This window comes from Hippopotamus amphibius, chromosome 4 (genome assembly GCF_030028045.1).
Source record: "Hippopotamus amphibius kiboko isolate mHipAmp2 chromosome 4, mHipAmp2.hap2, whole genome shotgun sequence".
In the NCBI taxonomy this organism is placed as follows: Eukaryota; Metazoa; Chordata; class Mammalia; order Artiodactyla; family Hippopotamidae; genus Hippopotamus; species Hippopotamus amphibius.
The window spans coordinates 95227188-95252069 of NC_080189.1; the positions used below are offsets into that span (position 1 = coordinate 95227188).

Consider the following 24882-nt stretch of genomic DNA (forward strand, 5'->3'; position numbering starts at 1 on the left):
TTATTTTTTAGATTCCACATATAAGTGATATAATATTTGTCTTTCTCTGTTTGATTTACTTCACTTTGTATGATAATCTCTAGGTTCCTTCATGTTGCTGCAAATGATATTATTTCATTGTTTTTTTATGGCTGAGTAATATTCCAGTGTGTGTGTGTGCCATATCTTCTTAAACCAATCATTTGTTGATGGGCACTTGGGTTATTTCCTTGTCTTGCCTATTATAAATAGTGCTGCTATGAACACTGAGGTGCATGTATCTTTTCGAATTAGAGTTTTCATCTTTTCTGGATATATGCCCAGAAGTGGGATTGCAGGGTCATACGGTAACTCTATTTTTAGTTTTTTAGGGAACCTCCATACTGTTCTCCATTAATGGCTGCACCAATTTACATTTCCATCAACAGTGTAGGAGGGTTCCCTTTTCCCCACATCCTCTACAGCACTTATTTGTAGACTTTTTGATGATACCCATTCTGACCTGTGTGAGGTGATACCTCATTGTGGTTTTCATTTGTATTTCTCTAAATAATTAGCGATGTTGAACAGCTTCTCATGTGCCTGTTGTCCATCTGTATGTCTTCTTTGGAGAAATATCTACTTAGGTCTTCTGCCCATTTTTTGATTGGGTTATTTTTTTGATATTGAGTTGTATTCACTGTTTGTATGTTTTGGCCTTAACCCCTTGTTAGTCACATTATGCAAATATTTTCTTCCATTCCATAGGCTTTTTCATTTTGTTGATGGTTTACTTTGCTGTGCAAAAGCTATTAAGTTTGATTAGGCCCCATTTGTTTATTTTTACTTTTAATTCTTTTGCCTTGGGAGACTGATCTAAGAAAACACTGCTGTGATTTATGTCAGAGAATGTTTTGTTTATGTTTCCTTTTATGATGTCATGTCTTATATTTAGATCTTTAAACCAATTTGAGTTTATTTTTGTATATGGTATGAGGGAGTGTTCTAGAAAAAGAAATAAAAGGTATCCAAATTGGAAAGCAAGAGGTAAAATTGTCATTGTATGCACATGACATGATTCTCTATACAGAAAACCCTAAGACCACACACAAAAACTATTAGAATAAATGAATTTAGCAGGATACTAGATTAATATACAGAAATCTGTTGCATTTCTTTACACTTAACAATTATTAGAAAGAAAAAGTAAAACAATTCCATTTAAAATTCAGGTCAAAAAAATAAAATACCTAGGAATAAACCTAACCAAGGAAGTGAAAGACCTACATGCTGAGAACAATAAAACACTGATAACAGACACCAAAGATGATTCAAAGAAATGGAAAGATATCCCATGCTCTCGCATTGGAAGAATTAATGTTGTTAAAATGGCCACACTACCCAAAGCAATCTACAGATTTAATGTGATCCCTATCAAATTACCCATGACATTTTCCACAGAACTAGAATAAATAACCCTAAAATTTATATGGAACCACAAAATATCCATAATTGTGAAAGCAATCCTGAGGAAAATGAACAAAGATGGAGGCATAACCCTCCCGGACTTCAGACAATACTACAAAGCTACAGTAATCAAAACAGCATGGTATTGGCACAAAAACAGACATAGAGAGCCTGGCAATAAAGCCACACACCTATGATCAATTAATCTTCAAAAAAGGAGGCACGAATATACAATGGAGAAAAGACAGTTTCTTCAGCAAATGGTATTGGGAAAACCTGGACAGTCCCATAGTACATTTATTGTGAGTTTGCATTTGGTACTCATCACAGTGTAACCTGGTTCTTTCCAGCAACAACTTAAAGAGCTCCTTCCCTGTGCCAATCATCATGCTAGGCACTGGGGGCAGAGATAAATTAGATACAAATCCTGCCCTCAAGGAGCTCACAGTCTAGGAAAGGTGACAGGGCTGTAAACAAAGAAATTACACTTTTGTGATGTGTGGCAATAAAAGTTATATACAAGGCACAGATTCAGTGCAGAAAAGATGGTTAGTTCAATCTAGGGATGGGAGGATCAGGAAAGATTGGCCAGATAAGATGATGGTAAGTCATACTACAATCTATTTTCTTTATTTCATTGTGAGCTCTTGAGGACAAGGGTGATGCCTCATTCATGTTAGCATCGTCATCACCTACCAGTGCCTAGCACATAGCAGGTAGACAAGACCGAACAGAATTTAACAGAATGTGTAGGAATCTGGTTCTAAAGAACAAAGTGTCTAAAAGCCCGATGTCTTTATATTCAAAATCTTTTTTTTTTTTTTGGTTTAGTTTGATTTGGTACCTCTGCCTCTGCCTGTGTGTGCTTGCATGTTTGAAATGAAAACCAAGCTGTCTTCTTCAGTCAGGTTGACTGTGGAAATGGCCATACTATATGAGGCACCATTTCTGTGGCTTCATCCTCTCTTTCATATACAGGTCTTCTTACTATATTAACTTTCAAAAGTATGTTTAATTAATTAGTATAAAAATTGTTAGGAATCAAACTAATAGCATTTTTCAGACTTCTTGAAAAATGTTTTCTTCTTTATGGAAACGTATTTTGCAAACATTAACAATGACTTTAAATAATTATTACAAACAAAGTTAAAATAAAAAGCATGGATGTCTTTGGCATTAGGCCAGTTTAACACATTATAACATTGATGTTGAATCCTATTGGTTAAGTGTGTCTTTGAAGCCATGAAACCTGACAGATTTCCATTAAATTGAATGAAAACTGTGATTAAAAAAGAATTAATTAACAAAGATTTCAAAATGTTATACTAATCACTCCATATTAATAAAATACTTGCTTATGACCTTCAGGATAGGCAATATCAATAACAATTATTAGGCATCTTTGTAGATCCTGAATGAAACCAAACTGATTAATATAATGACATATTATGGAATTTCATCCCCATATTTGCTTTTTAAGTAAGGAATAAAATAACAACATTTAATTTAAAGGGCATAAAATTCACATCATCACCATAAGTATAGATCCCAGTTTACACATGGCTACAATGAATAAATCTGCTAGCAACCTGACTCTGGTTCTCAACCTTTTCTTATGTTCCTTGACACCATATGCTACACGGAACAGTAAAGACATCTGAATTCAAATATTTTGAAGAAATGTGTATTTAGCAACTGAATACATGCTAAAAGGAATGATTTACAGCAGCAGTATCATTACATTTTTCTCTCCAGTTTTCTAGTTCCCATCTGAAATGCAATGATAAATACAGATACGGAACATATTTACTACCTGGCAAAAACATGCTTATTGAATGGGCACACAGCTTCTGCCCTTAAATAGCACATAAGCCACCTTGTCACCTATGTGGGAAAACCTTGCATTTTAGAATGATGTTGAACACATTGAAATGGAGTACCTATAAAAAGTTGCATTTTACACTGTCCTTCCTCTTCTTTTCAAAATTATTTACATCTCTTTTGCCTAAGGTGTAGGTAGCAAAACTCTTAAAACACATACCATTGAAAATCACTAAATAATACATAAAAAGTAGCATTAAGTGTGCATTTACATGCATTTACATTTTACATTGGTTTCAAATGGGGCATAATTTCTCTGCTGTGATGCATCTTTTTCCTATCTTAAGATTGCTGTCATAATCTGCTCAAGGTCACATGAATGTCTTAACAAGGTTTCAACTCTGATGATACATGCATCGCCAAAGTCTATTAAAACTGAATTAAATGGGATGTTGATTATTTTTTGTGCAAACTGCCCCCCTCAATACACACTGGCAGACGATTATCACTGTAGAGTTATTTACCTGCAAGTTTTATCTATAATTTTCTTCGAAAACTTAGACCTGATGATTTATAAAGATATGCCAGTGGATTTGTTTGTTTTTGTTTCTTTTAATTGAAATCTAGACTTTCTTTCAATGGGTATTTCATAATGCTAAACAAAATGCATTCAGATATTGGAAGACATCCCTAAATTATACAATCTCTATCCCTTCAAATCTTTTATTTTTGAGGACTAATAAGAAATAAGATACTTCTGTTATTGCAAATAAATTTGTTTCAGCTGCAGATTTAAAATAAAATGCAACACTGAATTTTAGCACAGTTAAGATACTCTACGAAAAGTTTTAAAATGACCTATTTTTGGAGCACTCTTTGTTCTTTGATTTATATCTCAAACAATTCTTTCCCTCTACAGGAGTCTGTCCTTCAAATAATTTAAAATTTAGCTACCATTTAAGGATATACTTCTAAAAGTAACACTGTATTAATCAATGGAGCCTAAAATTGAATGTAGCATATTTTTAGGCTCCTGTTTGAAACAAACGTCAAAAAAATCATTTATTCAAAGTAATCATTAAAACTGAAACGTGAGCTTCCATATGTGAAATATTTCAGCTAATAGAGAACGTTTTTTAAAAATCACTGTAGTCTGAGGTGAGAAATTAAATGCTGAGTTAATTAGAATCCCAATACAGCTAGAGTTAGAATTTAAATGCTGCTTTCATTAATTAGCAATAAGATGTTTCCTTTGCATTTTTGTGCATGATGAAGGACCCAGAGAGGAATTCTTGGAAAGGTGAGTACAGTGCAAAAGAAACTGTACTGTGATGCTGAAGGTCTTCTACATCTTGAAGTCAATGAATCTCAAGGAATCATCTTAGGACAATGAAGCAGAGAAGCCCTTAGTTAACCATCTTTTATCTTATTTGATAAGTTGTTGCAAGAGACAAAGAGCTTTACACGTTTTAAGTGTGAGTTATGTCCTGGAAAATAGTTTGTGTAAAAGTTGCTGCCATTGACCTGAAAAAGAGTCATGCGTTCTTTAGACAGATAATTGTCTTAAGTGAGGTGAGATAAGAGGCAGCTGACAAAAATGTAGACAGACTTGGGAAATTTGCTTTTAGGATGTTGTTCTGAATATTACTGATCTCCCTCTTCCCAAAAAAAGAAAAATCAGTGACACAGATAAAATATCTAATAGAGTCACGAGAGAGAGTTTTTATGTCTCAAATATCAGGCAGGAATTCAAGCGCAGAATTAAGACATTTTCTATTAACATTAAATTAAAGCAATGCTTACTATTTTCATGAAATATGCAGTTCCTTTTCTTTGTTGATCCATTAGGTACAACAAAATGCATTTTATTTACAAATCGATTCCTTTCTTCTCTTTTTTTTTCCGATTAATCATCTTTTTCTAAGAACATTATGCAGGTGCTATTTAATTTAGATAATATTTAAGGAAGGGGGAGGTGTTTTTTTTTTTTTTTTAATTCCTCAGAGAAATAAAGCATAATTTATATCCAGATTTTAGGAATCAGTTGTATATGTGTTTCTAGGACAATATCTGTTATTCCTCTTGCAAAACGGAAAACAATATTTTTAAAAAAGCAGCACACAACTGGAGTTTTTAAAAACAAAAACTATATAGCACAATAATTGTAAGACAAAAACCTACTCTAGCTTAGAAAAGAGCTAATTTTTCTGCATATTTGTCATGGTACATTTAAATTATAGTTTTAATAAAATACATCTTTAGATCAAAGCTGGAAGAAGACATCAGTAGTAGATCAGTGTATTCCATTTTTCTTCTGGATGATGGATGGTTTATGTTTTTTATATTTCCACAGACCATTTCATTTAGTATCATTTTACTCCTCCAGTACATATAAACACGAGTGCTGGTAGACAAAAAATATCCTTGAATCCAACAAGGTTTTGGAATATTCATCAGCTTAGTAAATCCATGCAGTTTATTTTAAACTTCTAGTTCAATAAAATGGCTTTGCTGATGCAGTTTTTCTTGTTTAGATGGCAATATGGCAAATGACATTTTTATTTCTCAGGCAAAGAAAAAAGCGAAACCTGTATGGTGAAATCTCATAGGAAACATTAAGTCACTAGTGTGAACATCTGTGTTCACCTGACCTCTATTAGGTGTTGGTATTAAGAAGAAAGCCTGTTAGTAAAGTTACTCATGGACTTAATTTATAATTGGTGGAACTCAGTTGCACTTCCCACCATTGTAAACATCCACATAATGCCATGAAAAAAGTTCACGTATATTGCATTTTCCAGTTATTGTCTACGCAAGTTTCTACTTGTTTGAGGTTTCTAGAGGTAATGCAGCTCAGACACTCCTGGGTGCCCTCTCAAATTCGTGGGTCCTCCTGTTTCTACCCTTCTTATTTTCCTGTAAGTGCTTCCATTTGTTACTGTTCCCCTGGGTATGTCCTGGCCTTTGCCGACGCTGTTTTCGGTCCCTTTTCCAAACTTGTTCACAGAACTCATCCATTGTGTTCAGGTTGGGATGATTGATGAGCTGCATGAAGTCTCTGTACCAGACCTTCTGGCTAGGTGTCATGCTGTTGGACATTTCTTTGGTCTTAGAGCCATCTCCATCATCATCTTTATGAAGAAGTTCTTCCAAATGCTCTGTGTCAATGACTTCCAGGGTCACTTTAAGAAGAGTTTGCATGAATCCGTGTTCCACGGCATGACAGAGGTAATTGCCTGAATCCTTCCGCTGTAGACTACGCAGTAGAAGGCCTTGTTCTGTCCTGATGATATGATCATCCACTCTGATCTACCAAAAGAAAAGCAGCAAAATCATACATATTTACAAGAAAAATAAGCTCCAAAACTCTGTCTCAGCAAAAATTTAGATTGTGTACCAAGACACACTTTACTAGTAAATAAAATTTCTAGTTTAAGAGAAATGATAGCATTTTTTTAATCAGGGAGAAGTGTTATAAATCTCTTCCAACTGTTTTTAAGGTGTACTGCAAAATATTAGTTGTCTATTGTCTTAATGGAATTTCTCATAATAATTTAAAATAAAGATAATGGGATGAAAGGACAAAGTTTATTTTATAAATTTGAAATAAGGTATAGAAGTACAGAGGAAGTTAACACTGATATTGGAATTGGAAATACAGAAAACATGATACTAGAAAATAATGCATCATTAGAAAGAATTTATAATAAGGTTTGAAAAAATAAGTTCAGCAGTTGAGCAAGCAGAAAAAACATGGGATTGCATGCTTACTTATTTATTCAATTTCCTAAGTCTTAGATGTGACATGAAAGATATGCTATTTAATATGTCTAACCTCACTTTTATTTTGAATACACTTTACAAAAGAGATCTCTGAAAGCCTAAGCTGGTAATGTATAAAACTGACCTTAACATTTATATGATGTGATTACATGTTTAAAGACTGCTTCAATTGTCAAAAGAGATAATGGAAGGACTTTTACTTTATATTCAGATTATGTCTGTAAAATTGTCTGCACATTGTACATTCACAAATCACCTACATAGTATGGTTACCCTTATTTAATGTTTTAAAAAAGTTTTAAAGGTTCAGAGTTCTCACTGAGATTTTCTATGTATAATTTTTTAATTTTACAGAGGATTAAATGGATCCACTGAGGAGGAAGATTTGTATGAAACTATATGCATAATTCACATCAGAGTTCATATAGGGAGCTCAGATCCTTCATCCCAAACCTACTACTCCTTTCCCTTAACTGCCCTTTCCCAGTTGACAAAGAAGTTAATGGAGAGAGGAAAAAAAGTTTGGATAGCAGAATTCATGGAACAAAAGTTAAAATGAGTTAGGAGGATTAGATTTTTTTTTCTTGTATATGAATGTAGATAACATAATTGTTTTGGAGATAACTCCAGGAAGAAAAAAGTCTCTAAAATATATCCCGAAACAGCGTCTAGGATGAACCTGTTACCAGTTCACCTTTGTTTCTCTTAACTCCTAGCACAAAGCCTGTCTTAAAATCAGCCTTCAATTAATACTTGTTTAATGAATGAGTATTGGTAGGTTAAGAAAAGAATAAATATTCACGGTACTTTTTTTTTCAACCATAACTGGGGTCATTTAATAGTATATGTTAGAATTAATCCATTCAGTTTCTTTCCTATACCTCTTCTTTTCGCTCTTCATTTCGCCTCTGGAATTGCCAATAGACCAGAGCTCGCTGTGATTTTGGACTGCATTCCAGGAATGTGCTACTGTTTTCTACTCCATAGATGATTCTTTCTTCAAAGCTGTAGCCATGGTGATTATCTGGCCGGTGATAGGGAAATGAAATGAGAAAATGTTAAAGAAGTAAACTCAACTTTCCAAATTATTTATTCAGAAATTCAGGAGATGAATTTGTTGCCAAGTTGGAAGTCTTTTTCAATTTGATTGAGGATGGCGGAAACATCAAGGTTTCAGAACTCAAGTGTCTACCTGAATAGACTAATTATTTTGTTATGGGTTATATAAAGCATATACAGAGATTTATCTACTAGAAAATAGCATTACATTAACAAAATCAGTCATGCGTGCAGTATACATCTTTACATGCCATGATAATACTCTACAAGATATTATTTTCTTATAAACTTCTGTGCTCTGACTAATGGTGCCAGTGTACACTGTGCTATTCTCCAGCAGAAAAGTTATTCAACTTGGTTTTTAGAAACAATAGTCCATTTCTGAGAACTTAATTTTGCCTCTTTGTGTTTGTTTTTCATCTGTAAAATTAAATTCATGAACCAATAATATTTATCTAGTATTTTACAGAAGGTAGAGTTCAGGAAGTTTATACTCTCCACCAATAACCCTTAAATAATCCACAAGTTTGTTCTGAAGATTAATTGGTGTGAAATGTTTAGGATGGCTCAGAAGAAAGATGCACAATTACAATGTAATGTGGTTTCAATTGTCCTTACTTTAAAATGACACATCTTTTATTACTTTCAAGAATTAGGCTAAAGGATATGGCAACATAATAAAATGCAGCAAAAAGAAAGCCTGTTTCCTGATTAAGTTTCTATTATTTTACCCTTTATGTAACCTCCTTCAATGTGGTAAATGAAACACAGTTAAGATCAAAAGTACGACACAGGGAGTCTAGGTAAAACTCATTAGAGAAAAAAAACTCCTTATTATCTTGTATAATCCTGTTTCCATTATGATATCCTGTACAATCTGGAACTCATTAAATTAATTTAGAAAATAATAAATATATTTTCACATGCATAGAGGGCTGACAGTGTAGACAGATGAAAAATTTTTGCTTTCTCCTTCAAATTTAGCTAGATTTTTTAATTAAAAAAATGTTTCCCCCTTTTCTGCATCACTTTGACAGTTTTACTCTTGTTATAATTATCTGAGTACTTCTGTCTGTCATAGACAGTAAAGTTTGCTCCAAGTTTAAAGCTTTCAAAAATCCTGCTTCCATCCAATCCCTGTACACACCTATGGCCATCACCTCCTATTCTCACCCTGTGTATGGTCGACCTTTTGCCTGCATTTGTGATCTCCAGGGATGTCAATCCCTGTGCTTTTTCCTTTATCATTTTAGGTGTGAAACAAAACTTTTCTAATATTGGGAAGTATCCGTCCCTTTTTATTCAAAAGATCAATCCCCTAGAAACAATAAAAAACATGAAATGACTGAAATGTAAAGAAACAATATTTAACAGATTCCAAGTCCCATTTTATTTCATGTTGGAGATAGGTATATACACACATTCACCATGCTAGTGTTTTTCTCTTTCCTCTGAAATTGTTAGTATATCTTTGACTGAATAGATATGGCACGTGTTGCTGTGCTAGTTTGCAAGACATCTGCTTCCTTGGATGGATGAATTCCATCTCTATGTCCAACATGAGATGGAAGATCTGTGATTCAGGAGCTATCATGAATAATTAGAATGCCTTGTCACAGAGGTCATTAGAGTTTACATAGAATTCATTTTTTTTCTGCTAATGGTTGGCAGTTTACACTTTTTTGATTTAGAAATTATTTTACTTCTAATATTATGCAGCCTTAAAAAAGGTGGAAATCTGCAATATGCAACAACATGGATGAAACCTGAGAACATACTAAGTGAAATAAGCCAGTCACAGAAAAACAAATACTGCATGATCCCACTTAGATGAGGTATCTAAAGTAGCAAAAACTTGTAGAAGCAGAGAGCAGAATGGTGGTTGCTAGGGGCTGAGGGAAAGGGAAATGGGGAGTTGCTAGTCAATGGGTATAACATTTTAGTTATGCGAGATAAACGAGATCTAGAGATCTGCTATACAACATTATGCCTATAGTGAATAGTATCGTATTGTACACTTGAAATTTTGTTTAAGAGGGTGGATCTCATGTTGTGTTCTTACGTCAACAAAATAAAAAAAGTAAAAAAAAAATTTTAATTAAGAAAAGAAATCCTTTTACTTTTAGGAAGAGATTTTTCATTCAATCTCTATGTATTAATGAATCATAAGATACACGACAGCATGATAACGCAGAAAAAAACTAGCTGGATTCAGAAACAAACTATATAGTGATCCACCAGTATCTTCTTACCAGCCATGCCTCTCAGGTCTACTTTCTTATATTATCTCTCATCTAATTTGTCCAAGTTATTACAGATATCTATAGAAATCTAAGGTATAAATGTTATTGCTTTCAAACATAGAGATCTATTTAAATCCTTCAGTACATTAGTTGACACACAGCGCAATGTAACTTGTATAATAAGAAATAATAGAGCTTAAAATAAATGAAATGTCTATTAGGTACATTTTCAAAAAAAGTCACTGTTTGTCTTCTTCTCAATTAATTTTATCATACTAACTGATTCACAGAGAGCTTTCTGTTAACTTTACTTAAGAGTCTTGGGAAATCTGCTTAGTTTTTAGTTTCTCTCCAAGTTCTCTACTGGTGATAGAAAATGTTTCCCAAAAAACATTAAAGAATTATCTTAATAGTAAATGTTCCTTGAATTTAAAAAAATATTTCATCTGTTACTTATCTGTAGCAGAATCTAATAAATTTATACCAAGTTGTTTAGGGTTTAGTATAAGCAATAGGTCATGGACTTCAAGAAATATCATAACGTTCAGGTACTTTCCCACCTGAATAAGATAAGAAGCACAACTGATGGATTTGCTTCACTGCATTGGTGTCTTAATAACTACTCTTGCCAATACCTTAAGGATTCCTTCCTCTTGAAATTAGCCCTTTCTTTCTCTCCTTTGTCCAAATTAGAAACAAAATAAAATCTTCTAGTTAGTAAATTGTGAAGCTAAAAGTCCTGTCATATTAACTATAGGTCATAGTCAGTATGCAGAGGTACTATTCTCTTCGGTTTGAGAGTCTCCTACTGTATGTTTTAGTTAGATTCTGCTACCATCGCCAAAAATTGAAAAAACTAAATTTCCACTGAGTACACTTGTTTCTGTTAATTCTTCTGCAGTAGAATGTTTCTATCATCAGCAACTTTTGAGGACCAGAAGTTTCATTTAAAGTGGCCTCAGCCAAAAGCATTCATATATTTGGGTGCTTTGATGTCACACCCTGTAAACATTTTTTCTGTTAATTTCTCCACACCTGACACCTTACAAACAGATACTCAATAAATATTTTATTTAATTTTTAATTTCAAATTTACTTTTATACAATTTTTACAAGTTATACTCCAATTACAGTTATTACCAAATACTGGCTATATTCCCTGTATTGTACAATATATCCTTGTAGCTGATCTTACATCCAATAGACTATTGTAAGGCACTCAGTAAATATCCATTCCCTTTTCTGATCCTTCTACCCCAAGCGCTTGAGTAAATTTTGTACAACATAGGAAACATTAGGGGTTTAATAACAATACGTTTTTCTCTCTCTTCTTTTCTCCCTCCTTTCTTCCCGCTGCTCCTTTACCCCCATCTCTGTCTCTTTCTTCTCTCTCTCAAAAAAATTTGTAAACAGGAACAACATTTTTATTCTTGACTTTTAAACTTATTAGATTTTCAATTTTTTGGATGCCAGATACCCTATCATTTTGACTGTTATTAAAACAAACAGCTCTGCATAGAAATGGCAGCACAGAATGGCTGCACTATAAGTACACAATATAAATCAAAAGCTCAACGGAGAAAACATTGCTGATTAAAGATTTCCTGAAGGACATGAAATCTTGCACATATAGGTAAATCTAATCTAAAATCTCTTTCTGGATTATAGCTGATCCAAGAGCAGTTTACATGAAACACATTGTGTTAATCCTATGATATAACTGATGCTATTGAATCCTGTTGGGTGGGGTTGAGGGAGCCCAAGGGCAATACTCTATGGATCTGCTCACTGTATTTATGTCCCAAAGTTGTCGACTATGGTGTTCACTGTATTGCAGTGCTTTCTTGATGTTCATCTTTGGGAAATTTTTCTAATGTTAGTTTTCAGGAATTATTGAGATTCTCCTGAACAACTGAATTTTTTAATGAACTCTGTGACTCACCAGTTGATCATATTTCTTCCCCCACACTGGCTGAGAAAACCCATTAGACAAATTCATGTTTTATCCTTATAACTTCTCAGTTAATATGTTCTTGTCACATGCCTGGTTTTGTTCTCTTTCAGTACATCTGCTTTGCCTGTGTGACGTTACTGCTGTCTTTATCCTATCTTTGCTTTTAATCAAACAATTGCAAATTGTGTGAAATATATTAGTTCACTTATCAACTACAGACAACACATATTTTTTATAACCCCCTTAATATTTTTGTTGTTATTAAGATATAGCTACATACAAATAATAGCATAATGTCTGGATACAGAGGTAGTCATAAATATATGAGGTGATATTATTGTTATTGCTGTTCTTGTGATAGTTTCAACTTGTTTATTCAAAATTTAAAAACCTTTATTGAGAATCTATAATAAGACAAATTATGAATTCCTTCCCAACAGTTATTCTGCTCTCTCATCCCTATCAATGAAACTATTTCCTCTTCTATGCTTTCAAAAAATCTCTTTTTATATGTCTTTAGAGCACATGCAGTCTTATTTGTTACACGTATTCATTAACCCGATAATCTCCCTCCATACTGTGGGTTCCACAATTCTGGCATAAGGTGGTCATCAACACTTTGCTGATGTTTGCTAAATGGCAAATCCAGGTAACAATTTACTCTGCATTGAAAAGCTGAAATCTCATGTAACTTTGACATTCTCAAGACAGAGGGTTATTATCATAATTACAAAAATGATTAAGAGTTTAATCAATTAAAATGGCACAAGGTTTATAATCCTCATTATGACAGAATACATTATTGAACTGTAAATATTTCGAGTCTGCTAAATTTGTTAAGTTTTATAATGTTACAAGAGTTGATGTGAGATATGGTAGGAGATGATGGCTAATCGGGCGTACTCCAAAACTAAAAATTCCAAATATGGGATAATAAGAAGAGAAATAAATTTGAGAAATTATGTGAACATATTCTCACTTCTCCAGGGATACCTATGTCTCTAAAGGATGTCTATGCCAATAAGTAATCTTTCCAGAAAGAAAGCAATCTCATTTTAATCCATTTAACAATACTTCCACACTTAAAAAGGAACTACTATGAATACAAACTTTTGCCATGAATATTACCAGTAGACAAGAAGGGTGTAGTTGTTAAATTGGCATAATGAATCCTTACGGGTTGAACTGAATAGTTAGAGCAAAGTAATTGAGAGCAACAAACATTAAAATTATTTTAAAAGCATCACAGTGTGTTTGAATAACATATATTACAATATGCTGCAGCTGTTAATGCTGAGAAATAATGTTTTTAAGGAAGCAATCTTCAATTAATCATTTCCTCTTTTAGTGGGATAATTTATGGAAATGAAATGAGGCTAATAAACCAGAAAGAATGGGAGGAAAGAAAGAAGTTAAATAAATTGCTTCCTTTTGTAACAACAAAAAGTCATGATATCCATCATTTGGCCAGAAATATCATGTTGCTAAAGGCCTTATTTAGTATTTGATTCTCTTCCAATACAGCAGAAACAGAAGGCATCACATTTCAGCTTTCCATTTATTTCACTCTCCATTTTAACCCCATAAATGTCTCCCAAGACTGAAATGCTAATAATGTAAGAATCTTAGGAAATTTGATCTCATGTAGAAAAGACAGAGATAGGTGAGGTAGTGAACCATATACATGCACTCAACAATTTGACCTCTGCTGTCATAGTTGATGTTCTCCCCCTTTAGGTTATTAAAAAGTTGAATTTCATAAATAATGAATATAAAAGTAGAACAATTTCGGGGAGGGAAAATAGTTGCAAATTATTTTAAATATTTAGCTAATTCAGTTAGTTGCTGAACTACATAAAGAGAAATCTAATTCCACTTGTTTTCACCACACTGTAATTTTCATATTTTATACTATAAATTTTTTCCCAATATTATTCAATGTAAGTGGTCAAGCAAAGGAGGAAAGCATATGTTGTCCACCAACTCTTGGTGATACAGAAACCTGTAGATATACCCTTCTTATGTATAAACAACATTACTTAGATTTTTCTTACTGGATTCCAGACTATTTTCTTTAGAAATACAACAGGTACTTTATCAATAAAAAAGACTCTAACTTGACTTCAAGTGGATGATTAATATCTCCTGAAGTAGCATGAGCTAAAAAGGTATTTCATGGATGAATCAATAACTCTTGGGGAGCTATAAAATATTTAAAATATCCTTTTAATAAAGAAGACCAAAAATTTCATTCATCCTTAACATCCTTAACATTTGTCCTTGACATTCATGAATATTTTGGACCTGACTGAATATTAAGATGGCTGACAACTGATTTAATAATCTCATATACTGTAGGACACTTAACATAAATTTACAGCTATATAATAGGGGTACTATTTGTTTATTTATCAAGATAATGCTTTGTATAATGTTTTCCCAATGTTCTGTGTGATGCTTATGCCAGCTAGTTTCTCAGTAAATGTTTGTTGCATGTGAGTTTCCATGCATACATGTACCTAGAAATGCGTGCATATGTATGAAAGTCCATGTGAATCTATTTCTCAAGTACAAAAAAGACTCAATTAATGAGATCTTAGAAAAAATTTAAACTTTTAATTTATCAAATTGCTAAAGTAAATTTAAATTTTAAATTACTTTGTTATATGCTCTAAATTAAGATCTGTCTCTGGTGCTGGGAAATAATTATCAACCGGAATACAACATTTAGAAATTTACAATTCAAGGAGTTTTCAGTTTTCCTTGAATTCACAAATACCTGTGGATTTGTTTTTAAATGCTCTTGTCAGTGCATAGATAGGCAGATGGATAAACAGAGAGATATGACTAGGATATTTTAATTTTACTGGTCATAGATAATTATTGTATTAGACTCACTAGTATTTGAAGATATTTATTAATTTAAAATACAAAAATTAAATTGATATGTTTTGAAGTTAACTATGAAGCTGTTTTAATAATGTGATTAATAATCTTGTGATATCAAAGGCTTCCGTGTTTCTTAGTATAGGGAGGGCTGAAACTCAATTATTTAAAAAGCAACACCAAGATGAAGATATCTACTGTAATATTTAGTCTATATTAAATGTCTATGTTTTTTTTCATGATTTTATAGCAAATTCTTTACCAAGAAAGCACATATAATTTACATACCAGAGTAAAATTACCATAGGAATTTATGCATTTAAAAATCAGGAAATATGAACTTTAATGTTTATCTTTTCCGAAAAGATATGATAGAAGATGATGGAAACACTCATTTGTTGAAGCAGAAACCTTTCATAAACAATAATGAAACTACCACCTTGTGTTTTATTTAATATGTTTTCTTACAAGTTTTGGACTTTAAAAAAATACAGCATGTTTTAAAAACTTTTCATTTACAATAGTTAAATTATAGGTATATAAACGGTTGGGTGATCTCTGATGACATACTTAGAAATTTTAGTAAGGAACAACGATAGCACAAAATATTTCAAACCTTATTCAGGTTGTGTGTGCAGGTCTTGCACACATATACTATGAATAACTGGATTATTTGCCTAACGTAATATCAGAAGATGACTGTGGTGATGATTGATTTTCTCCAGTGAAAACAATTTCAAAAAAGGTTCACAAAACTTGCAGAAGATAACACGATAATAATTTCATTCTAGGATGCATGCTTCTTTATATTTTAACATCTCTGATATCAGAATGTCTTACTGTTGCTCTCCATCTGAGTTAAATTTGCTTTCTTCCAAAAAGAATTTGTTCTTTCTTCTGCCAGACACATGAGACCCTGCTAAACTGATAACTCCTTAAAGTTTTGTCTGAAGTTTTTGACCTACCAAGTTGGTGTGGATTCACAAAGTACACCTTCGTAAGAACCACCGTTTTGGTTCAAGGAGTAAAACGGGCAAATTTCTTTGCTAGCTTCTTCTGGCTGGGAATTTATTTATCCTTTGTGCCAATACTGAAACATATTGCGTCCTGGCTTGATGCTGGGACCATATATTAGATTGTCCATTTGGGGCAGTTTTTCTTTCTAAGCAGTACATAAAATAATGGTGCGTCTTGCATTCAATGACATTTTAGATTTGATACAATTTGGTAATTTATTAAACTTAGGGAGTTTTTTTTTAGGGCTGACATTAGCTCATCTATCAAATCTTGAGGCTTCTCTTGGGGACAAATGCTCAGATTCATGGTTGGATTTTCTACGTGTATAAAAGAAGTTAAAGCACAGACCAGCTACAAAACACTAAATTTATAGCTCTGCAGACCATAAAGATGACACTGCCAAAGACATTTTCTGAAATTTTGGAACAATTTTGATGCCAACCAAGACATAAATTGAGATGAACTAGTTGTGGAGATAATGAAGAAGACTGAATTCTGCAAACATTCTACTGTGGGTTGTTGGAAAGGAAATGCATGTATGTAGAACAGCCAAGAGAACTATTACAAAGTGAAATTCAATGATGGCATGAAAGTAGAATTTAGGACATGAAATATTTCAAAGATTCAAAAATCCAAGATGATGTTAATTTTAAAAAATTGTTACTTCTGGTATAGCTTTTTCCTTTCTGGACATGCAGATCATAATACAGCTTGTTTAGTAAAGAAGGAAGAATGAGAGGTAGTTTAAAAGTAAATTGACTCAATCACTTATGCTCTTGAATGCAAAGTCAGACAAGCTCCAATTTTGTGCACAACAGTTATTTTAGGGAAGGGAACATATTGGAGGTTTCTCGTTAGCATTGTGTATGAGGTGTGAGAGGGAAGACAAGAAGATCTGCCAGCACACATATATTTAGGGTTTTGTACTGAAATTTCCCTAGGCGAAAGGCCACCAGTGACGGGGAGAGTATGCTGGACCAAGCGGAAGTGGAGCTGGATTTTTCTGTTTCACCCAGGCCAGCTCACCATTAGTGCTGCCTTTACAAGAGAGGGAACAGAGTGCTGAGTGAGTGTTAAAGATTTCATCGAGAGTGAAATTTCTTCCACCTTAATTCTGAGTTATTTTATATAGTCTCTCTATTAAAACCTCAGGATATGTAAAATATAGAGTGTTACAGAATATGTTTACCATTACAGCTGGAACTGATCGTCCTGAAGTGTATAATTTGGCTTCAGGTTGCTTAGCAATTTTCTGTGAAAACATCTCATATCTTTATATGTTTCCATATGAGCACATATATTTTATTCAATGTGAGATGTGACATTAGCAAGACAACACACATGATTTAACAGAGCTGAGCTCTGGATTTCTGCCCATTTTACTTTCAAAGATTGACATCACCTATTCCAAGATAATTCACTGATGCCTAATGGTAAGACTCAGTCTGACCATATGGGAATGCCTGACTTAGTTTCCAAACATTTGAAATTTACTGTAATCTATGGTGTATATTTTTTATGTTTGGTCAATTAGCAAGACAAGTAGACAAGGAATAAAGAGGCCTTCAATAAAGGAAGGTTTTTACTGCTGCAGAGCTTCTTGAACTATTTTATCATTTCCTCCCATATATCACAAGCATCTACTTGGGGTTGTTTCTATACACACACACATAGACCCAGTAACACTGAAACACAGCAATTATTTTTCCTCCCTACAGTATACATTCCAACTGAAGAATCAGGAGAAAAAGTTATTCACATTCATTTTACTTTCTATAGCTAAGCAATTTTATATTCCCAAAGTTTATAAGCTTGCACCACTCTAATTTCATCAAAAAATAACTTTAAAATCTGAAGCACTCTCCAAAGCCCATTCGTTCAACAGTCAACAATATTTATCCTCACTTAAAAAAATAAATATGACTTTGGTCTCAGCTTTTCCTTGTGTATATGTACACTCATTATGCCAGCATATGTGTCATTTTGAAAAAACACTAACTGGGTCTACAAAGGGAGTGAACTGCTAAACAAATGGATATGTCAGTAAGATATATATACTTTTCTAGCAATCTTTTCAAAACATAGCATGGTATCCTATATAAAGTGGTTTTTAACTATAATTTATTTGTTAATTGCTTGGTTTATGATATTTCTTAAGAAAGATTCTACTTCTGAATACAATGGTGTTAAAAAGAATGTATAACAAATCATTTTCACAATAAATAACGAATGCTATTTAGATCAAATCTTTACTGAAAAAAGTACATAAGTATTATGCTATAGCTTGAAATATTTAGATCATTCATTCAACAAATATTTATTAAATATAATATTCATGATATTGCATCTGTTACACCCTAGAGATAAAAAAGTGAGCAAAAGAGCAAGGTCCATATTGATATGCAGATTAAATCTGTTTGGAAATGAGCTCTAGTTACATCATCTTGTTTCTTTTACTTCTATTTAGTATCATTAGCCTCGCCATATCTAAGCAAATATACTCTTTAATACAAGGAATTAAAATTTCATAAAACTGTATTGCTGAAAAGCTGCTGATCATAACTCACTATTTCTACGTGAAATAGATAAATGGAAGACTAGTGAATATTTTGTTGTCCAGATGAAATATGCCATCTGAAAAATTTAATGAGAGTGTGTCGACAATGCACTAAATCTGTATAAAGGTGTAAACTCATAACATTTGCTCCAATCTAGCGATATTTTTTTCTTTATAATGAGAACAATAACAGACAAGAAAGCAAATAACAAACAGGTATGAAAATTTTGCAAACAAAATCGATTCAAAATATAGGCTCAATTTGTGACTACCTGTTTCCTGGTATTGGCATCCCCCAAACAACACTGTGGGCACTCATGAATCACATACCAGCACATGTAGGGTACACAACAGGGACTTTCAGAAAGGCAACTAGGCTTTGGAATGTTGCTGGGTGCTATTTGTACCATGTGTTGTTCTCTTTCTTAATATTCATGAAGCATGAATGCTCTGCACACAGAATTAGTAGATCAAATCCATGTAATTGATAAAAATAGTAAACCTTCTTTTAGGATTATAGCAAAAGACACCAAAAATTTAATAGGATAATTATGGTCAATCACATGTAAAATGTTTACATTTGATATTTTAGCCATTTTTTAACTGAGCTGTTCCTTGCCAGTGATGTCATTGCTGAGTTTTCCCAGCAGAGGGAAGCACAGCCTAATTATTGCTTTTGTAAAGCGCTGACGCAGAGGGGATGAGATATACTACAATTATGCTGTATTTTAAATGAAGATTAGTTGATATTTCATCATTAAGTAAGCAACTTGACATTAAACAGGTCTTGACATCTTTTAGGAAGCATAAAATGAACTTGGTCCAAAATCCCCAATTCAAGGGAATATCCTACTAGTAAATCAGTGTGAAGACATCCGAACTACCTTCTACTTGAGTAGAACACCCGGTAATAACATGCCGGGCCTGTATTATCAACACATTCATGAATAATCTGCATGGCTTATTTTAAGACTACTCTTTCTTCTCTGATATATTTAAATGAATATATTTGTTGCCTATTACTCTCAAGTTGCTATTATATACAAAAAGCACGTACTTAAATTCTTTCGGTTAATACAAGAAAATTGAGCGTTAAGTCTCTTAAGAGGCATCTTGAATGTATCATACCTAAAATAATAAAACATAATTCAGTGCTTTTTGTTCATTAGAATTTTCTTTCCACAAAACTTCCTTTTTCTTCGGTTGCACTTCTGTAAGTACTGTGGCAGAGGTGTGTAATTTTCATGCATGTGTGTGGATATGCATTATTGCTTATGGTTTTACCCCGGTGTTAGCAGGTTGAAAGATTAAAAATGCTGTAACTTACCATGGTGTTGTAAGTCTGAACAGTGAGTCAGTGGATCTCCATTTCTTATATCTTGTCGTCTTGTGCGTCTAAAACAATTATATTTAAAAAGTATTATTGATCTCTATTCCCTCAGGAATTTGTCATAAGAATTGAGAAGACTCAAAATCAAAGACCCTAGGTGCTTATCAGATGAGCTGTATCTACATCTGACTAAAAGATTTCTTAAAAGGAGCTCATTATACCTGTAAGAGCAGTCTCCAAGATGATCAAAATGGAAATAGTATACAAATGTACTAATAGTGCATTAAAAGTCTTTCAAAGTACTGATAACAGAACATTCATGTTTTTTTGCTACTGCCTGTCTATCAATAAGAACCTAACATTTAGAAAATCTAAAATTCTTAACATCTTAAATTCTGAGGAAAAAGCACAAAATACAGAATTCAGTGAAGACAATTAAAGTTTTATTTCCTAATCAGTAATGAGGGAGTAAGCTCGAAAATTAAAACTCACATGAATGCTCTCTTTCTCTTAATACTTATACATAATTCCTTAAATAGACTTTTGTTAAATTATAGTATTAAGACTATGAATTCTATTTTTAAGTTAGATTTTACTTTTTCTCTTTGGTTGCTATATCAACCTTTTTTTATAAAACATTACTTTTCTGATTACAGTTATGATCGCAAACCAATTTACCTATGATGTGAATAAAAGGACAAAAACAACAAATGTCGAAGAACAAGGCTCCTCCTTTTATCAGAGGAAGGTGAGAGAGAAGACAAACTTACCTCTAAAAGAAAAGCTAAATTTGCTATAAAACTCAAAATTAATCGCTCCTACATTCTACTGCTCAGATCATGTTAGTTACAGCACATTCTGGGTGTCCTCTCTCTACACTTTGCTAATGGTTGACTGGGAAGAAGGTTAGCTCCAGCAACTGTGGTGCAAATAAGATGTATGTGTAGTTTGAGTAAAAGGCAAGAAATGGAGATTGCCTACATGTAACTCACTGCAAAAGACTGGGGACACTTGCCCAACTGTTTTCTGCATCTATTTTAATGGGTATTGTCTTGCTGCAAAGTTAGTTACCATCCCTGAAAAGGGCTCTGACAAAGGCCACTGAGAATTGCAAACATGGAATTTGTTACTGTATTCATAAATTTAGAAGTCCCAAGTATTTATAGATTTCTATTTGTAGAATTGGTGAGACTATCAAACAGATGTCGCGCATTTCGAAATTGAGCCAACAAGGGAACTTATGAAACACGAACCACAAAGTATTTGGGAAGGCATTTTTTACTTCCATTTAAGCTTTTGAAAAATGCCATTACAAAGAATATATAAACTGTGAGACCTCTAAACATCCTTTTCAAAGACACATGAAATTGGATTAAGCAAAACCTGCAAGGCACAACAAAAATGTGTTAATGATAATTCCTTCAATCTTGGATTCTAGGTGTGCAATAAACACATCTCAAATATATAATAACATCCAGCTTTTTAATTTATTATAGATGTAGTTATGGTCTTATATTTATCTTCTTTCTTAGTAAGAAAAGCTTAAAATTCAAGTGGATTATTACTGAATTCAGCAATGTTATACATTTTCACAAGGAAAGGAAATAATACCCATTTTTAGCTCAAACATGAATTTCACACTTTCAAGCAACATTAAAGGCCCTCTAGAGCTAAATGATTTTAGGAAGCATAAAACTTTATTCTTAATTAATTTAATTTTATTGCCATGAAAATAGCATATTGTTATTTATTAAATTATCCATGATTTCTTTGATCAATAACACATTATCTCCACACCAAATTTTTTGTCAAATTTATACTTCCAACGAAGTCAACAGATATATGAAAGTAATAAACATGTTGTCTCAATTCCAAATATTGAAGGCCTAAGAAAATTGAGTATTTATTGAACGGAATAAGTTAATACTACATTTATATTTAATATTATTATTTATAAGGTAACTGTTTTAATCCATATGGACTGATTATATGAAAGATTTAAGTTGTAGATGATTTAACACTACAGTCAACATTATCTAGTGAGTAATCAAAATATTTAAGTAGATATTAGGCTTATTTCTTTTCCCTAATATTTTCCCAAAACATTTTAAATGATCCAAATGTTGTAGAACACATCTCATTAGCAATGAAAAAAGCCATGTTCTTAGCTTCTTGTAAAACACTGACTAAGATAAAGAACAAATTTTACTGTTCCTATAATGCACTGGCTTAATAATGCTAATTGCCATTATATATTTCAGTAGGTTGATGTGCATACTGTTAATCTGTAGGTTTATATTAGCAAGTACTGTATATTACTTTCATCTATTATTGCTTGTTTGTTAAATATTGGTGAATATCAAGGGGGAAAGGTAGCCTTAAGTGAGTAGTAGAGAATATACTGAAATGACTATTCTGTCAAATTAAGAGAGTGTTTTTGTTTTTTAAAACAAAAGTAAACCAAATTTGTGTACAACATTTAGGATGTGTCTAAGAGTTCCCTGAAGTATAATATCCTGTTTTATTCATCAGAGAAAAAGATGATGTACTTATATGAAGAAGCTGTTCCAAAAATGGAATCAGATAAGATAAATATCAAACATTGTATTTATTTCTAATATTCCTCCTACCTCTTTGCAGTAGGAAAATAGCGAGAGCATGAAGAGCCATCCCAGGCACAGTACGGATCTCGGGCAAGGCAGCACTCTGCACAGGCTTTCCCGTAAATATCACATCTGTGTAAAGGGAGCTGTGTGACCCCCGTAGTAGAGCCAATGTATAGTTGTTGCTGTGGAAAGAGTTTACTGTTATGACAAAAACTACTTCGTTTTTCAAATCTCTTTTTTTCTTAAAAAAAAAGGTATAGCTTAGCAAAGATACATTTATATTTCTGGGTGTAAAAACATTCCATTATTGGTAATTCCATCAAAGGCCTGGCAGGAAATGTGACCATTTAAAATAGAGCAGGATCAAAATCTAAATATTTGACTGAAACAGGTGTATTTTATAAGTGTAAAACCAAGGGAAGATAAAGGAAGACAGTAATGGTTAAATGTCAATTAAATCTCATAAAAATAAAATTTTTAAACAGACAGTAAGACACTGAGCAATGTAAAGTTTAAACCTTCAGTTTTTGCTCTTAGCTTGCTTTTTTAACTTCTACTGTTTATAATTTTGATTAATCAGATTATCTACATTGCCCTGTATTCTCATTGGCCTTGTGGCAGGGATCTTTTGCTTCTGACTCTTGGCTGCCGTATTTCATTGCTTGTGATGTAGTTTGCCCTCCTCTAAGAAGGGAAAGGGTAAAGTTTTGGTGCGTGCATTGGTAAGAAGCTTTGCTCAACACTAACAATCTTGCCTTTGCACTACCTCCAGGAAGATTACTTTAAACAAAAGTACTCAATTACTTCTCATTCAAAAGGTCATCATGTAGGGGAATCAAGTACACTCTGGCTGGAGCTACAGGCTTGAACAAAAAGCTCAGGTGTTGTGGAAAAAGTGGGGTATGGGTATCAACATACCTGGATTCTAGGTCTTGCCTGACATTAACTCTGTGTGATCCTGGGCCATTCACATAATTTTTCTAAGACTTGACTTCCTTATTCATAAAATGAGCATGTTTAACTAGAGCTTTAAAGCATGCATCCAGATAAAATCTCTATGCTGACATTATCCTCAGTGAATTTGAACTTATCAAAGAAGCCAGAATTGGAAGAAGAAAAGCTTTCTAGCAGCAACTAATTCAGGATTTTAATACAAGTTAAAAAATACCTTTAACAAAGTTGATCCAATGTAGCATATCAGCTGCAAATTTATATAAACATAAAGTGAAATACAAATAAAATTGTTTTGTGATTTTTCTACGTTTTACTGTAATTGGTGTCATAGCTCCCTTATCTTGCACTAGATAACGGAATCATTATAATACATTTTAAATAAGAGTTGTGAAAATACTGAAACATGATAATTCATATGAAAAAGACTCAAAAGTGTATTTTAACTTCTCCAGTATATAAAAGAAAAATAGGTAACAGAAAAGCCAGTCTCTGAACCGCGGTGTGCTCTTTTATTATTACAAATTGCCTAACAGTCAGCAATGGATATAATTAAATTGCATTTCCAAAAGGTTTCCAAAGATGGACTACATATATAAATAGATATGTTTAAATGAAGATATAAGTATCTATTAGAATCTAAAAAATTAATGAGGGTATAAGGAGTACTTTATATGCTTAAAGCTACTTACATCTTAATATAAGAAAGAGGAAAAAGGGGGAAGAAGTAATACAATAGAAATTAAACTACTGATATTATGGAGGCAGTTATCCAGATAAACATTGTTTATTCCATTCCAGTAAGTGAACAATATTTATAGTATATAATATCCTAGTATAGTATATAGAATATGGTATATATTACAGATGTTCAACTTCTTACTATATTCAGCTTGTATTATTATATTGAAAGATGCTAGGAACCACAGCAAATTAAGAAATGATAGCTAAAGTTCCTGGGAGGAAAAGATGAAGTATTACTAAGCTTTTTTGTTGAGAGAAAATTAGATTGATTTGTACCCTCTTATAGCATCTACAGAACCTGCATGTGATAACAGTTGATCATAATTTGAAAAATATTAACAAAGAACTTAACTAATGGAAGAAAATTCTTTTTCCCCCTTATTCTTTATTTCTCTCTTATAAAAGCACATTTAAAAAATAAACTTAGATTTTATTGAAGGCAAGCAATATCAATGTGATGGAAAATTAAACAAACATATAGTATTTAAACAACAATTAAATTAGTT

The 24882-nt window shown here is 32.7% G+C and overlaps 1 protein-coding gene across 1 annotated transcript in view; it reads right to left on the reverse strand.

Annotated features, from left to right (window-relative positions):
* Positions 1-3146: 3146 nt before the first annotated feature.
* SEMA3A (semaphorin 3A) overlaps positions 3147-24882 on the reverse strand; it is a 479868-nt gene continuing 458132 nt past the window's right edge. The window contains exons 16-19 of the mRNA XM_057733716.1: positions 22706-22863; positions 20073-20140; positions 7911-8053; positions 3147-6555 (exon numbers count right to left, since the gene is read on the reverse strand). Of these exons, the coding sequence (XP_057589699.1) occupies positions 6100-6555; positions 7911-8053; positions 20073-20140; positions 22706-22863 (825 nt within the window). The 3' untranslated portion in view covers positions 3147-6099. The remainder of the gene's footprint in view (positions 6556-7910; positions 8054-20072; positions 20141-22705; positions 22864-24882) is intronic.